Source organism: Amblyomma mixtum, chromosome 1 (assembly GCF_055824585.1).
Source record: "Amblyomma mixtum isolate Tamu chromosome 1, ASM5582458v1, whole genome shotgun sequence".
Classification (NCBI taxonomy): domain Eukaryota; kingdom Metazoa; phylum Arthropoda; class Arachnida; order Ixodida; family Ixodidae; genus Amblyomma; species Amblyomma mixtum.
In genome coordinates, this window is record NC_143012.1 from 49,979,642 (window position 1) to 49,996,003 (window position 16,362).

General features: G+C 42.9%; 2 protein-coding genes across 2 annotated transcripts; one reads left to right on the plus strand and one right to left on the minus strand.

Annotated features, from left to right (window-relative positions):
• Window positions 1-642: 642 nt before the first annotated feature.
• LOC149366298 (uncharacterized) lies at window positions 643-8,717 on the minus strand. Its single transcript, XM_089570139.1, has 5 exons — window positions 8,690-8,717; window positions 7,126-8,559; window positions 5,611-5,868; window positions 4,275-4,535; window positions 643-2,986 (listed from the first exon to the last, which is right to left on the minus strand). Exons 1-5 carry the CDS (start codon window positions 8,715-8,717, stop codon window positions 2,190-2,192), a joined length of 2,778 nt encoding a protein of 925 aa, XP_089426265.1. The 3' UTR covers window positions 643-2,189.
• A 1,331-nt stretch (window positions 8,718-10,048) lies between these two features.
• LOC149366299 (BEN domain-containing protein 5-like) lies at window positions 10,049-11,562 on the plus strand. The gene is made up of 2 exons (XM_089555986.1): window positions 10,049-10,380; window positions 11,380-11,562. The coding sequence occupies exons 1-2, from the start codon at window positions 10,143-10,145 to the stop codon at window positions 11,487-11,489; spliced, it is 348 nt and encodes a 115-aa protein (XP_089412112.1). The 5' UTR covers window positions 10,049-10,142; the 3' UTR covers window positions 11,490-11,562.
• The last annotated feature ends 4,800 nt before the right edge of the window (window positions 11,563-16,362 follow it).

Below are 16,362 nucleotides of genomic sequence, written 5' to 3' on the forward strand. Positions count from 1 at the left end.
ACAGGACAGTTAGTCATGATAATGGCAAGCCCCAACACTGGAAAGCAACAGATTACATACAAGGCGTAAACAGTAATCACCGAATACATAATAATAATAATAATAATAATGTTTGTTTTATTGTACGAAAAGAATACAAAGTTCCAGAAGCGGGCATGTCAAAGCCATCAATGGCTTGAGGGACTATGCCTGGCAAAGTCAGCAGACGGGTGTGCAATAGCCAACTTTGACATATGCAAGGGAACAAAATGTTTGTTTTATTTCACGAAAAGAATACAGAGTCCCAGAAGTGGGCATGTCAAAGCTACCAATAGCTTCAGGGACTCGGCCCAACAACGCCAGCAGACGAGTACGCAATAGCTAACTCTGACATATGCAGAGAACCAAAAGTTGGGAAAAATCAACATCAACAAGGGACAAAATAAAAATCAACATCAGATAGGTAGCACATACATATCACAGAAATATGGACTAATACATTTTAACACGTTACACAGAACCAAGCATGTTTTTTTAATGCATTTCTTGATGTAACCAAGAATATATACTTCATCTTCAGTCACTGGACCAGAAATGTCGTACCAGCACAATTTGCACAAACAGAGTTCAGAAGCACGGAAGGCCAAGTGCTGAGAAGATGTATGAAGCATATAAACAATATTTGGTTAATTAAATAGAGGACATAACATACAAAAATGAAAAGCGCATGAACCACATTGCACACACATACAACACAAGCGAAAAATCCCAAAAAACAAACCGGTATGAGGTCCCATCATATTGCAGTTCAGTGATACAAAAGATTGAAAAGAAATTAAAGCACAGAAAAGTTTAAACAGCACAAAATTTAGGTAGCTAATGTACTCTTTGGAGTGTACCATCAGATAGGATACAAAGAATTAGAAAATGCTTCTGCTTCCACGGACTCGCATTATTACAATGGCCATTCCTCTCAACACTTTAGTTTCAAAACAGAGGTATAACTGGCCATTAGGATCTTCAACCTTCTTGTGAAACAGTACAGCAGCCTGCACTTTACAGCAACTGAATGCACCATGACATAGAGCTCAACCTTTTGAATTAGAAGCTAGATGCCTAATTATTCAACCCCACTAGGCTCCCACATTTTACTGAAAGTAAGCTTGGACGTCTGGCAAGTTTCAAACTTTACTGAGTGTAACTGCACCCAATAAACCATAGCCACACTACATGGCACACAAATACTTGCCTATTTAACCTATCACCTGATTTTAGCCTACCCACCACTTTTCCTTCACCAGGCCAAATGTTCTCCGAAGCTAGTTTGACGAAGAAAACACTACTGTAACCGGAAGACATTTTGTACACCAGCAACTGTCCTTTCCTTTCTTTCTTTACTGCAGCGGTGGCTTAGTGGTCTCAGCATCTGATTCACATGCGGAAGGTGCGGGGTTTCATCCCCAGTGCTGCCCATCGGTGATACAATGGGTACAAGAATTCTCCTGGTCTGGTGCTCGACTTAATTAAGATGAAATACTTGGCAAATGGGTCTTTGACCCCACCTTGAGTAGAAAAAAAAACCTTTTGACATGGCTCTATTTGGCCACAGATTGTCTTGCGCTGTAAAAATCCATCATCATCAATCCTTTCCTTCTTTATTTTTTAACTGCAACGGCGGCTTGGTGAATATGAAATTCAGTCGAAGATAACTGCTGGTACTTAGATACTTAAGGGTAATGGAATGGATTCCAAGAGAAGGCAAGCTAGCAGGGGGCGGCAGAAAGTTAGGTCAGCGGATGAGATTAAGAAGTTTGCGGGGAATACGGTGGCCGCAACTGGCGAAGGACAGGGTTAATTGGAGAGACATGGGAGAGGCCTTTGCCCTGCAGTGGGCGTAGTCAGGCTGATGATGATGATATTCCCAAGGCCGTGGGTCTAATCAGAACCATAGTGGCTGCATTTTAATAAGGCCAAAATGCAAAATTGTCTATGCATTCTACGATGTCGGTGCATGTTAAAAATCCCCAGGTGGTTGAAGTTACTCCATAGCCCCCCAGAAGCAACCGTCAATAGCCCACAGTTTTGCTTTTTCATTTAAAATTCATCAATCATATTTGTACGTTGCGTTTTGTACCACTGCACTGAAAGAGGTTCTTGGTTCTGGCCAGCTTTTGTCATGTTCTATTGGTCGCTTTCTTTTAGCTGAGATGTCAGTCACGCTCAATAAGGTTTGGCAAATCACATATATACGCTGTATCATCAGCTGGTAATTCAATCAGAAGGCATGGTGCAAGGATGTCACTCAATTTCAAAACAGAAGGAGTAGTCATAAAAGACAAAAAACACTCGCTAATATGTCCTGGGAGCCTGTGTGTGCTATCTATACAAACCAGTTTCTTACAAAAAAAAACAGCACTAGTGGCTTCACAAGAGTCGTGAATTATTTCAAAAATCCTGTCAATGACAAAGTAGTCATTGTCTAATGCTTTCACTGCTGTGCTGTTGGTTTTTTTCGCTTTTCTGTACATTCTGCTGTGCAACACTGTTCCCTTAAAAGCAAAACGAAAGTGTTCATTTACAGCAATGACACGACTGAACATAGCATTCAGGGCATTGGTCTCCTCCGCTGACAGGCTAGGCGTGCGGTTGGAATAGCCCAATAGACATGCGCCATCAATATGCGTAGCAGCAGCAATTAAAGGCTTAGCCAGTAGGGCATTGGTGAATTCCTGCACTTTTCTTTCGAAAATGTGCAGTGTCGTCATGAGCTGCAGTTGTTGCAGCATCACCGCGCGTTCCACAACCTGGTTTGGTATCCCTTTTGCACCAGTTATGGTCTTCACAAGTCTGCCGTTTCCACTTTCAAAGACAAATGCGCTGTGCCCCCACAAAGGCCCAAAGTTTTTTGCAGCTGTCACAAGATGAAGCAGCTGGTGCACATTAAAAGTCATCATACGTGGGCCGTAGAGTGTTCTTGTCCTGGACACAAACTCTTGCAGCAAGCGACCTGCACAAAAGAGCAGCCATGCTCACTGTGAAAGATTTCCGCACAAAACCTAATCTTGTGTTTCCTTGTGATTGCGCTCTATCACACCACTGTTCCAACAAATCGGCGTGCTTTACCATTTACAAAACATTTCTTGCAATACCTAACAAATGAAGCAAAATCAAAACTGCTAGACTTGCTTAGTTGCACTGTATAAGGCATATTAATATTCATTTGAGTGCCTATTTTTTTTTGCTTCTGAAGAGGAACTGCCACAGCGTGCATGGTAAAAGGATTGTGATGTCACCATTTTCAAGCAATTTTATATCATATAGAGTAAAAGCTCATTAGTTCGAACTTGCTAAATCAATATGCTGCTTTACTCGAACTGGCAATTTCATCCCATCAACATCAGGAAACGCGGCATCAGCACAATCCCTACCATAACCTTGTGCCCACTTCCAGAAACTTAAACTTCAGCACTAGTCTAAGTTCAATAGCAAGCTTTGTTCAATGCCCCCTGACCTCGGATGAGTTCTGAAATTCAGACAGCACTTTTATCAAGAAAAGTCTTGAGGTAAGAAGGGACCCTTATTTCAGCAGCTTCATCTTCTTTCTTGAAACCAGGTGGGTTCCAGTTTCTCATCTTAATGTTTACCAAACTAAAAAGTGGCTGAAGGTCAGTAGCAATTCCATCAAAATAACATGGTTACGTCCTATGGAAGTTAACACTGATGAATAATTCCTCCTTTGAATATTTTTGGGGAACATGCGGCAAAGAACTTGTATTTGTGAATGAGCTTCTCAACAAAGTTTGTGCATTCATTCATGATGATGATAGACTCTCAGTCATGACAGCTTTACGTGATTTAAAGCAGTGGACTAGTTGGTGTTTACACTGGAAGGACAAAGCAGTAGCACTAAAAACAGGAACGACAGGATAGAAGAAGACAACACAGGCGCTAGCGCTTGTGTTATCTTCTTCTATCTTGTCGTCCCTGTTTTGAGCGCTACTACTATATCAAACTTTATGTGAGACATGTGCGAGTGGTACATGCTGAGTGGTCCATGCTTTATGTATAGCTCCCATTTACATAATATCATTCCACCTCTATTCTATCATTCTCTATCATTCTAACACAGTTACTGTACATTTGAAGTCATGCTGCCAAACATGTTTCACAACTTCCCTTTCTCATATGTACAATTCGCTGTGAATGCTTACATACGTGCAATTTGCAGTTCAATGCATTTTTGTAGCATTATAAATGCAATACAATTTTACAGCCAATAAAATGTATAAACTTACCAGCATGATGCAGCTGTTCCTCAGTCAACTCTTCCAAAAGAAGTGTGAAGACTGCTTCCACAAGCAGCATGAAATGATTTAAATGCCGCTGGGGAAGAATGCCTAAACAACATGGCACAGCATAAAACAGCAGCCAGTGCCGCCACTCGCTTGCCTTCCAATGGCAGCGTTCTTTAATCGAACGTGGCAGCCTTGTGAAGCAGTGTGGGGGCTTGATGGCAAGCAACCTGTTGTCAAGCTGCTCCAATGTTGTCGGGCGCCCTGAAGCAAAAAGGAAGAGATGTGCAATTTAAATGCAAGTAATTGAATGAGCCAGCCAAACAACACCGCTTGCAAACCATTAAACAGCAGCATATTCCAAACTGAGCCTGTGGCTTTTTGAATGCAATGTTGTTGCTGTGTGCCATAAGAATGAAGATAGCACGAAGCTGAAGCATTCATGTTGGGAACAAATCATAAAGGTATGCCTACCCTAATGACCTTGCTTCCTGATAACAACAGGTATTTAGTTCAGGAATCCTAAGAGCAGATGTACTGCAGTTAATGCTTGACCATCAGACATAACTAGTTGAGCCCACTTATAATGATTACAGTTATAGCGAGCGCTTGCCTATCAGAGGCCAGTGCTACCATTAAAACATGTATGATGGCAGTGTCATTTCGTCCAAGATAAAACAAACAACCATGGCTGCCCCACTCACAGTGAACAAGGAGGTGCTGTAAACTAGCGACACTTGTCAAACTCATGCTTGCCGCAACAAAAGAGCTGCAAGACATCTGTGACACCCCCTACCCCATACCTCGAAAGTGGCAACCCAAAAAATTAGAAAAAGCCGCATTCAGAGTACGTAACCACCAACCAAGCACGCTCTTACGGGGGGTTCAATGTCAATCAGAATATGTGTGTATTCCAGCTAGGCAAAAGAAGGAAAGAGTGAAGCAACTGTGGAAGGAAAGGCATGAGAGGTGCAAGCCAGGGGCAGCACTAACAAAAGATATAATGTATGCACGTTTGCTGAACTACTAATGACAGCAATTTGGGAAATTTGAATGCCAATCATGCCGTATGCCCTGCTGGCCCCATCAGTCACGTGACAGGCACTGCCTGCCCAACTGGCTGGCTGCTTTCCGCACAGATACTGTGTATAGGCAGAGTGTGGACACTAGAGTTCACAAGCTCTGCATGCACATGTGCTGTGCTAGCTTCAATGCTCCATCAATACCATGCATCAACAATGACAAGGAGGCCGAACTACCACCGTTGGTGCGTATCACACCCCTCAAAACTGAGAAGCTTGTATGTATGCGTAACACGAATTAGTACAGTAATACCAACCTATGTAGAAGGGTTCTTGGCTGTTGCAAGAGTCAAGCCAGTTATCAGTGAGGCACCTGGTGACGCCAAGGAGCACGCAGTGCATGTACTCCACTGTCTGCCCAAAGACCACATTGAAGTGCTTCAAGTGAGCAAGTGGCGATGGCCCCTTCACTCCATTTACTGCTTCGTTGACTTCGAGAGCAAGCTTCATTTCTCGAAGCATTCCCTTTGGTGTCCGCTCATCATTCACCGTGGCTTGCATGTATCGCTGCCCACCTGAAATAAACAGACTTTGATTTTACAACATCGCAGAAAATACAAGTGACTTGTGGGGTAAGCAGGGTTCAGCCCCGCCGCGGTGGCTCAGTGATTACGGCGCTCGGCTGCTGACATGAAAGACGCGGGTTCGATCCCGGCCGCGGTGGCTGAATTTCTTGAAGGCGAAATTCTAGAGGCCCGTGTGCTGTGCGATGTCAGTGCATGTTAAGGAACCCCAGGTGGTCGAAATTTCCGGAGCCCCCCTCTACGGCGTCTCTCATAGCCTCAGTCGCTTTGGGACGTTAAACCCCAATAAACCAAACCAAATAATATAGCAAGAGAACATTTCCCACTGATACACTACTGTCACCAACAAACTAAGGCTACCACTAGTATATATTTTTTCCTGAAAATTTACGGGCCCAAACATACCGTAATTTTCAGCAGCACATCTTCGATACTAACAGCTTCCAAAAGCTGACAGTTATACAAAAACAGCCTAAGAGTCTTCCCTTCTAAGGTGAACTCAAAAACACGATTACAGTTCAGTCACAGCTCCGCACAGCATGACGACAGCAATGGCCATTTTATTTTGCCTGTGCAAGAAGCTGAAGAACAATGAAAACTGCCTGCACGAGCTCATCAGTTTGCATGTACCCGACATACGACGCATACTTGTTAACGTTAAAAGTACACGAGCATGTACAGTGCATTAGCTTTAGCATAAAATCAAAAGCTATGAGTAAAGACTAAGTAGGTCTTTCGCCATGTCTTCTCAATATCTACATGTCTTCATGTTGGCTATGAAGAACTGCTGCAAAGGCAAAGGAGAGAATTTACCAAAGGCAAACCCTTTGACAAGTTTCGAGAACTCAAAGAAATGAATGAATGAAGTTTATGTGCAATATATTTGCCTTGTGAGGGCAGCAGAAGTATGAAAAGGCATTCAGTGGATTGGCTAACCTAGAAGAAAAGACTCGCATTCAGGGTAGGGTCAAAGGTGCAGGGCATAACATTAGCACAGAACTGCCCGTTATGCTGTAAACAAATTGTGCATAAACTCTATATCTTCAATTTCTTAAGATAAAATGCCCATTACACCTATAGCAAATTCTATACTTAATATGTGCACTCCTGATGCGAAAGTTCTGCTGCCAGAAGATATGCAATCTTCTTGCAAGGCAAGGGAGAGAATTACTTAGACTTTATTTAACAACATACTCGTATAACAACAGGTGGCCTAATAAATACATCGAACTTATCAGAGTACTTTACCTTCGAGGTGTTCTCCACAGGCGTAGCACCAGGGGCAGCCAAACATTCCGTTGAATTGCACCATGTTGCTAACGGCAGCCCGAGCAGGAGCATCTACACAACAGCATACAGCATACACTGCTGATCTCATTGTCGTGGAAGCTTGTTCCCAGATAACACGACCCACTCTGTTCACTTCATCGACAAATTTCGTCATGAACAGGGTCATATCAGGGTGCCTTCCAAACCAAAGGCCACCAACCAAACAGTTTTTCATCCTGAGACTGGGTGGCAGCTCGTTAACCAAAAACTGTATGGGCCACACTGATGATGAAGAGGATTTGAAGACGGGGCTTCCATCTGTGTTGACAGTTAGCGTCAGGTCCATCCAGTTCAGCTGATTACTCTGGCGTAGCTCCCTGCAAATGCTGCCACTTGTGATGTCTCTCAGGGTCGTTGTTGATCTTTCAGCATCTTCTTTCAGATTGACAAGGTTGCTGTAGAGAGCAGCTTTTGTTCTTGCTATCAAAGTCTTCAGCTGCTCCTTTAAATCCATAATAACAAAAAAATTCCCCTTCGCCTTGAGTGATCTCACATCAGTTGCCAGGACACAGGCAGAGCACTTCATTTTGGATGTCCCACTCACTGGCTTGAGCAGGTTGCCACAGACGCTGCAGTAAAAAAAATGCTTGGCGACCCGCTTTGCTCTTGAAGCCCATAGCTTCCTGAACAAGTGTTTTGATCGCGGGAGCACATTTCCTCTAAAGCCAAAAAGGCCATCAATGAGAGCCAGCAGATCATCCAAAGCAACCCAAGTAAGCCCATGAGCAACAACAAAGGCCATGATCATTACAATTGCAGCTGCCTTGGTTGTCGTAGAGCCAGGTAACGTTGCTGAATCTAAGTCAGCAAAGCCAGGTGCCAGGAGCTCATTTTCATCCAAAAGTGAATCTAGGCTTTCGGCTTCCTCCTCAGATTCACTGCCACTTGTGTCGTCGTCCTCTAGGTGTTCACTGTCACTTTCATGAGTTGGGATGTCCTCATCAGACCATTCAGCATAGTCACCTGAAAGTGTAGATCTGGAGCTCGATGGCGACGGATGACGCGGTTCAGAAGTAGGTTCAACTGGTTCTCCTGTGCGCTCAGTCCCGGGGATGCCCTCATTGGCCACTTCGGTTCTGTAGCCTGAAACAGGAGTATTCACACCGGACGACGGCTGCGCCAGTACACGATCGCATTCCTTCACGTGTTCAGTGCCACTTTCAAGGGTGCCCTCATCGATGCTTTCAGCACTGCGCCCGTCGGAAGGAGCAGGTGTCGAGAGAGATGGCCCTGTGTTCGCTGTCGAACTGCTGGCACTGGACGACGGCTGCGCCGGTACACGGCTGCATGTTCCCGCGTGTTCAGCACTTACAAAGGGGCCACCCTCGTAGACGCCTTCAACACAGTGCTCACCTGAAGGAGCAGATGTCGAAACTGACGACGTTTTGTCCGCGGTCGAACTACTGGCACCATATCTGAGCGCCTCTCTTCATTCGGGTCATGCATATCTGTACTGAAAGTTCAGTGATGTTTAGTGCTGTACAAAGTGCGTTCTCCATGCCATCCACCATTGTGTACAGTAAAACCTCGTTAATGGAGATGCAAAATAGAAAAATCTCCAATCAAATTCGAATGTTGACTTAAGTCCCCCGCCAAAAAATTGCCAAAAACAGTTTGCATTGTAATAAGTATATCGGATGAAAAATGCGCTGCGGTTTTGTGCATTTCAAGTGAGGAGTGTCTAACACTGTGGGCTGAAATGGCCATTAATCGGAGCGCGTTGTGGTTTAGTGTACAAGAATGTATTAAGCTTTTAGTTTATTTTAAAATTATTTGCTTAAAATGTATTTGCTTTGTCCCCCCACCCCCTTATGTAATGCCTCAACAGAGGCCTTTAAGGGTAAAATAAATGATGATGATAAAACAGCCACCGTGCTGGCTCAATAGTTATGGTGCTCAGCTGCTGACTCAAAAGACGCAGGATCGATATACCTGGGGTCGGCTTGTACATTGAAGAATGCAGTCGAGATAAATTTTTTAGCTTGGCAAACAAGGAAGCTCTTGCTTTGTAACATCAAACTCAAGGTGCTTATGGAGTATTGATGTACGCAAGACAATGTTTTCTGTTTTGGGCCAAGAGTTTATTGATAGTAGTTGGATAATCATGCCTAGGTCAAGGGCCGCACCAGTCTGCAATTAGTATCTCAATCCAAAAAAAGCGAATCCTGGTAAAGTATTCTTTTTACAAAGATTTTACAGTGCACTTGGAAAAAAAAATGTTTTCCCTTCCAGTATTCTCCTGGAATGAGTGTAATGGCCATTGAATATTTTTTAGGTAGTTAACAGTGACACATGGTGAAATGTACCGATGTTTCATTCCTTTAATATCCTGTAGGGAATAAAAAATTGGTAGTTTTTATGCCTGTTTTAGGCACTGATGGTATACCTAGCTATCACATCTTTTTGCCAGTTTCTCGCATTGCATGGTAAATAATTACTTAGGCCTTGCATATTTTCCATGTTTTGAATTGCGTCCTTAAAGGGTAGCCTTGTGTTTTATGCTGCATTCTTTTTGCAGCTTTTTGCAAATGTATAGCATCTTGAGTGGTACCAAATTACTAAAACTTCAAGTATTATTTCGTGAGCATATATGCTATAATTATCCCTCATGTGTCTGAGGTCTTGGTGTCTTAAAGTGTAAATGATATTTGGGAACTTAATGTTGCTAAGGAAGAACACTGCTAGGGGTACAAACGGCATTTACTTTTATGCGTGCTTCTGCTATTTGTGTTCTAATGTCTAGATGACATGGGAACACCCGTAGGGTGTACATGGTGTACTACAGGGGTGCTTTCATAAAGTTTCAAACTGCAGCTTCATCATGCAGATGCAAAATTTCTGATTTGGAAGTATCATTTCTGTCATCTAATCTCTTGATTCAGGTGAAACATGTCGGCATTGGGGAGTTACTGCACATAGCACTCTTTTCTTTGGCCATGCAGGTACTTATTGGGCCTGGTGTCCAGATCCCGTCTGACAAGTGGCAGCACCTCATGGACCAACCGAAGGATAGCCTCTTTGTGCGGGAAGCAGCGAAGGCAATTTGGGGCATCCAGAACCTGTACAACAGGAGCGTCACTGGAGCCCCTTGCCGCCGCTACCTGCATAAAGAGGGCGGCCCTGAGACCACCGAAAAGAAGGCACTGACACCAATGAAGCTTGATGCTCTGAAAAGTGCGTGCTTTTCTGTCATAATTAAGCTTAGTTTTCTTGAATTAGACTTGCAGGTGGATGTGCAAACTGTGGGTATGGCAAAAGGGCTGAATTGTATTGTGCCCATATTGCATGACCTGAAATTGAGTAGTGCACTGTGATGTTTGTGCGCACTGCTCAGGCTGCTGCGTTTGTGTGGTTTGTGAGTTGCAAGCACAGTAGCTTTGTATGCAAGGCAAACCTGGTTGGTGGATAAGCTTTATTGCTGACATGGCAAACATGAATCATAATGTGGTTTTGGGTTAGTGCAAAGTATCGGCAGCATGTTCAAATTGCTCAACTGAACTGCATGTAGCTCGTTTGGAGTATGCTCCAGTGATACGGCAACATGGTGTGTCAGAAGGCACAGCACCTGTGGTGTGCACAACACCACTCATATGTTTTCAACCAGGGGTCATGTGCTAGAGTGGTTGGCTCTCAGGTTCACTGACTAGGAGTGGCTACCTTGTAGAGATGTGTGCCAGTGATAGCTGTTTCACCAAGTCAACCACTTGAAAATGTGCCTCCAGATCTGTATAGCAGATTAGTTTTCACATGCTCTCCAGTGGGCACTACAGTGGACTCCCTCTAAACAAAACTCGATGGGGACAAGGAAAACTGTTTCATTTATTGGCAGTTTCATTTAAGGGTTGTGACCCCCCCAAAAAAGCTGTGCAAGGTAGTTTGCTTTAGGTTGGTATGCCACCGCTTCACCAAATAGTCATTCATCATGGTTAGGCTGCACATGTGCTCTGAGCAACCCTCTTGCTGGAAGTACTGCTGGAGTAGTTCTACTGCCTGGCTTGCCTCATTAGTTGACACTAGGGAGGTTGATGGTTGGCTGACAGAGGTGCGCAATTAAATTAGCCTGAAAGCATTTTAGGTGTAAATTGTTCTTTCCAAGCATTGAACGTGCTTTTAGAGTTGGAGATATTGCCCCAAAACTACTTTTTGTCTCTCCTTTTATTTTATTTTTTTCAGGTGCTTTTGAACAACATCTTGGGAATCACCCAAGTGACATCCCTAGCACGAAGAGACGTGCCAGTGTGAACAGGCACCTGGCTGATATGCTGAAGGTATTGAAACGGTGAAAAAGTAAAGCTTTTTTTTCTCATCTTCACTTCATATTGGCTCCTGTGTTTCCTGCACATTCGTTTTCAAAACCAAAAGTGCGAGATTATGGTTTTGAAAATGCAACACATTTAAAAAACAAGCATTTCATAAGCAAATGACATTGACATTGTTCATAGTACAAGTCACAATGTGTGCAACAGTGTAATTATGCAATATGTTTTAATAATTGTGCACCAGTTGCTTTTCTTGATTAAATGCATTTCTCTATTATTTTTGCATGGAAAGCACAGAGAAGTGACTCTTGCTATGAGGGATGCCATATAGTGAAGGGCTCCAGAAATTTCGGCCACCTGGGGTTCTGTAACATTTTGATATATTGCATGATGGGTCTCCACAACTTTGCCTTCATCAAAACGCGACCACTGCAGCTGGGATCGAACCCGCATCCTTCAAGTAAGCTGGCGAGTGCCATAACTACTGCGGCACCATGGCGGCTTATTCCGTATCATTTCTGCATCATACGGTTCAGCAGAGAATTCCGTACAGTCCGTATAATACGAAGTCGTAAGGATTCCGTATCATATAAGGCTCTCCATATAATGCGGAAGTCCATATTATTTCCGTATGATATGGAATTCCGTATTCCAATAAGTGCGTATATATGGAAATCCGTATTGTATGGAGTCCATATATGCGGTTTTTTCCAGTAGGGACTTGAAACAAGATTAAAAGAAAAAAGAGGAATCCGTGGTACAGGTTAAAGAAAAATTTTATAAATTCCCTTGTGCGACATTTGCAGAATGTCTATTTGTTTTTCGTCCAGTTCATTGAGCGCATGCGGTATGGCGTGTTTTAGTCGTTGTTTTCCGTACATTGTACGGGAAAATGGAATGAGCCATGGTGACTGATAGCGAAATGAATAGGTATTTGTTGGTTTTTGTAGTCTAGCTAAGGTCAGAAATGTCTCAGATTTTCCTTGTATTGCATTCTTGTACTTACTTAACAGGTTATAAGAGTACATATCTTCCACTTTTAGAATGCGATGTTTGAGAAAAAGGGGTCCTGTGTGTTCTAAAAATGATGTGTTTTCAATAATGCGGATGACCCGTTTTTGTATTAAGGCAAGTTTATTGATGTTTGACTTGGTGGTATTTCCCCAAAGCAGTATACAGTTATTATGACATGTTTAGGCGTGCTTTCTCTATCTTTATGGTCGCAGATTTTCGCCAACTGCCACCCTTGGCAGGTGGCCTATTGTAGAGACGGAAATTCATAGACGTTCACTGGAGGGTGAAAGCAAGTAGTAGAGGGAAGACGAACAGAAGATGGCAGGCGACGGGTTGCGAATGCCTAAAGCAGGTGGCAGCTGAGAGGTCGAGGCTTCACCAGGACACATAATGGTTTTTTCGCTAACGACCAACCATGCGCTAGCGCATTCCACCTGCCAACCATTTCAGGTTTAGTGCGCACTGAAATAGAAAGCTGCGCAGCAGGGGCAAGAGGTGAGCAAAATGTACGCTGAAATAGTGACACAGTGCCTGAACAGTGTCGGGAAACGAAGTAATGCGATTTGGAATCTAGACACAGCGCTTAAGCTGAGTAAGATTGCAGGTAAACAATTCCTTTAATATATAATAGTAGCAATTTAGTATTTGCCTCATTTTTTGGAGGTGAAAAATATTGAGACATCTTACGCTCACTATCAATGCGAATGGAAGTGTGGCCTGGCGGGGGTTGGGGTGGGGGAGTATGAGAAGAGATCAACCATAAACGTCCACAGTATGTCTTCGAGATTCTGCCGACCACAGAGCCAAATAACTAATATGTGGCTAATTTTTTGGTAGTGAAAAACAAATTCACACACCTTATACTCAATGTAAATGCGACTGGAACTGAGATGTGCCGAGTGCGCATGACAAGAAGTCAATTGTGAGAGCCCCCAGTACATATTCTAAAATATTGTGCCGCGCACAGTGCCAAATCTCCGAAAAATATAGCTGATCAAGCCGTAGCTAGTGAAATAGATGCGGAGCAAGGGTAATCATGGCCACGGAAAGTTCTCTCTGACCCCTGCATGGCTTACGGTCACTGACCCGCAAAAGTTAGACATTGCCCAGAAAGGGTATTTTAAAAGCTTACCACGTATCGCCCATAGTTGCAGACAAAGACATCAGTTGAGCTTACTTAAACACGTTCAATTTTTGTTAGAATTTTTATTTTTGGGACATTTTCTAAAAGGTTTCTTGATGGTTTGTGCTAAACAAAAATGCAAATAGATTCAAAATTGAACCTTACTTGTCCGCTCCGGTAGTTAAGTACGTGGCTTTATATGCTCTTTTTTTTGTTTGTGTTGCTTGATTGCGCGATATAGCTTTTAAAGAATGGTAAAAAGATCCGGTCATTTATTTTGCACTGGGTTCAGTGCAGCTCATTTTTTGTTACCTTTGTCTTCTGAGGCCTTCGGCAACATGTCTAGAAAGAAGGCAGTTGTTTCGCAAAGAGTTTTACTTGCACCAAAAGTTGTGAAAGTAGAGACGAATACCGCCTCTTTGTAGCGTGATTTATAACCAGTCCCGTGCACATAAGTTTAGTGTTTTATGAAGGTTCCTTATGACGCTTTATCAACTGCGACCAAACTTGGCGGCCTTCAAGCGTAACGCTCTTCAATCACGAAACTTTTTGCTCCCATACGCGAATAATTTAGACTCTTTGAAAACCCTCCCGCCATTTCAACTACTTCACGCAGCATTAAACCTGTCGCTTGTGAAGCATTTAGATTGTTCTCATCCAAAATATGCAGAGCTGTAATAAAATATTGAAAGCAGCAGTTAACATAAGGCCTAAAATAAATTACGGTACATATGTCACCGGTATATATATCATACGGTATATAGGGCACCATACTAACTGTGTATGTGGCACCAAAAAACAGGCGGAAAAACAAAATGAATTGACCAAGAAAGTACAGAATGGAGATTCTCAATGACATGTCAGGGCATGTCTATAATGAAAAACTACGTTTGGCCAGTACACCTCGCTTGTGACAGAACTTCCGCAGCTTATTTAGGAATATTATCGGCCGACAGGTTTGGGAAAGTTGATGGTTGCTTAACGATTTGCGGAAAATGTGTCCTGCCGTCGTGTTCTCTTGCGTTCTACATTGTTTGCTTAATTAATTGAGCGGCCTTGCGACAAGCGGCTTGTAAGATCTATGGATGAATTACTTTGATTTACACGTGATTCTTGCTTCTGACGTCGAAAAGAACAAATATTGAAGGGGGATGTATATTTCTTTGTAATTTAAAATATTTGTCATTACAGAAATGCAGAAGTGAAGCAATGGTCATGGACTTAGCGGATGAAGTCTGGATGAAACTTTTCTTTTAAATATGCTTCTACTAAAATTCAAAGGTGTCCTGAAGAGTGACACTGCTAATTGTTCGGCTTCTAATGAACGCGACTGGATTCAATGCCCGCGTTTGAAAATGTCTTCCACATCAGCTTTACGAAAACGTTTCAACTTGGGCGGCTGAGGTACATTTTTTTTATTATGTAGCGGGTGCTATTGTCACGCGAAACGGGTCAGCGCTAGATGAGCGTGGAAATGCGCATTCCATTCATCGTCTTTACCCTTTCAATGAAATCAAGGTGCATCCAAGTGGCAAGAGTATTTTAAGCGATGGCTGAGTTTTTATACTTTCTGTGGAGATTTCCCGGGAAAATGCGCAAGTTAGGACGTCTCCACGACACAATAACATAAAACCAGAACCCGAAAAAAAAAGTACAACCTGCTTTTCTATTGCACCACAGGTAATTCGCTCCGCTTTTGGTTCATGGAATTTTGCACATGCATCCTTGCGCAATCTTCGGGCCAAAGCCACTGGAGCTCCCAGATGAAACAGAAGCTCAGATATAGTAATCAAAACGACCAACTCTTTCGACGGGGACGAAGCAATAGGAAAATAGGAAAAAGCAGGAATAGTGCTGATGCTGTCTCTTTTCCTATTCCTCCTCCTCGTCCTAAGGGCTACCCTTTTAATTAAAAAATGAGAAATATGAGCAGTGCTCCAGCTGACAACGCAGACACACGCATTTTGTGTATCAGTCAGGAGGAAGAGAAAACAGTGTATCTGTCGTAATAGAAAGTTTGATATCATTATATAATTCTTGGCAAGGAAAGTGCTCGTAATAGATTGCGAGGTTTATGGTACGTGTACTGACCGCTATATGTATTGGTAACAGACGTTTCTTGTACCGACAAAAAACAGTTTAGATAGCGGTCCGTAATACTCATTAGAGCACATGCCCGCATATGCTCTGCTGCAGAAAGCCTAATGCACCCTGTGGCCAAAGTAGTAGTAGCAACGAACCGCAGTATAAAGTTCAAGCGTGCAAGTGGACAATGGCTGAAAAACCGTGAGTTACCCCTCTACCGAGTCCTATGCATCCTCTTGATTAGAGCCAGGACTGCTTAAGGTGTATGAGTGTTGACCATAAAAGCGATCATGATGAATTTCGAGCCATATTGTAGACGTAAGAACACCTCTGTGTATTGCTAATGCAAGGGTATTCTTCTGCTTTGGCAAAAGAGAGCACATTGCGCTATAATTTACAGCACTACATAATACTCCTTTCTGCAGAGTACACATTTCTTTTAATTTCGCTTTATGCTCTTGTTTTCTACAGACAATTTACTAAAATTAAGAGAACTAATCAGGGCAATTGATTTATATAGTTTTTCACTATATAAAATATTTATGTTTATGTTATGTTATGTTGTGGGGCCGTTATGACGGCCCTGTCTTTTTTCCGCTCAAGAGAGCTATTCCGCCGCTGTAAAGCAGGCGGGCTGGGAGTTACGTTAGTTTCTTCGGTCATGGTGCCAGTTTC

Excerpts from the sequence above, each read along its gene's own strand:
- LOC149366298 (XM_089570139.1), bottom strand. The coding sequence starts at position 8,717 with ATGGTGGATGGCATGGAGAACGCACTTT. Across the intron at positions 8,560-8,689 it reads TGGCATGGAGAACGCACTTT|GTGAGCACTGTGTTGAAGGC; the intron begins GTACAGCACTAA and ends CTGCTCCTTCAG. Across the intron at positions 5,869-7,125 it reads CTGTGGAGAACACCTCGAAG|GTGGGCAGCGATACATGCAA; the intron begins GTAAAGTACTCT and ends TGTTTATTTCAG.
- LOC149366299 (XM_089555986.1), top strand. The coding sequence starts at position 10,143 with ATGCAGGTACTTATTGGGCCTGGTGTCCAGATCCCGTCTGACAAGTGG. Across the intron at positions 10,381-11,379 it reads GAAGCTTGATGCTCTGAAAA|GTGCTTTTGAACAACATCTT; the intron begins GTGCGTGCTTTT and ends TATTTTTTTCAG.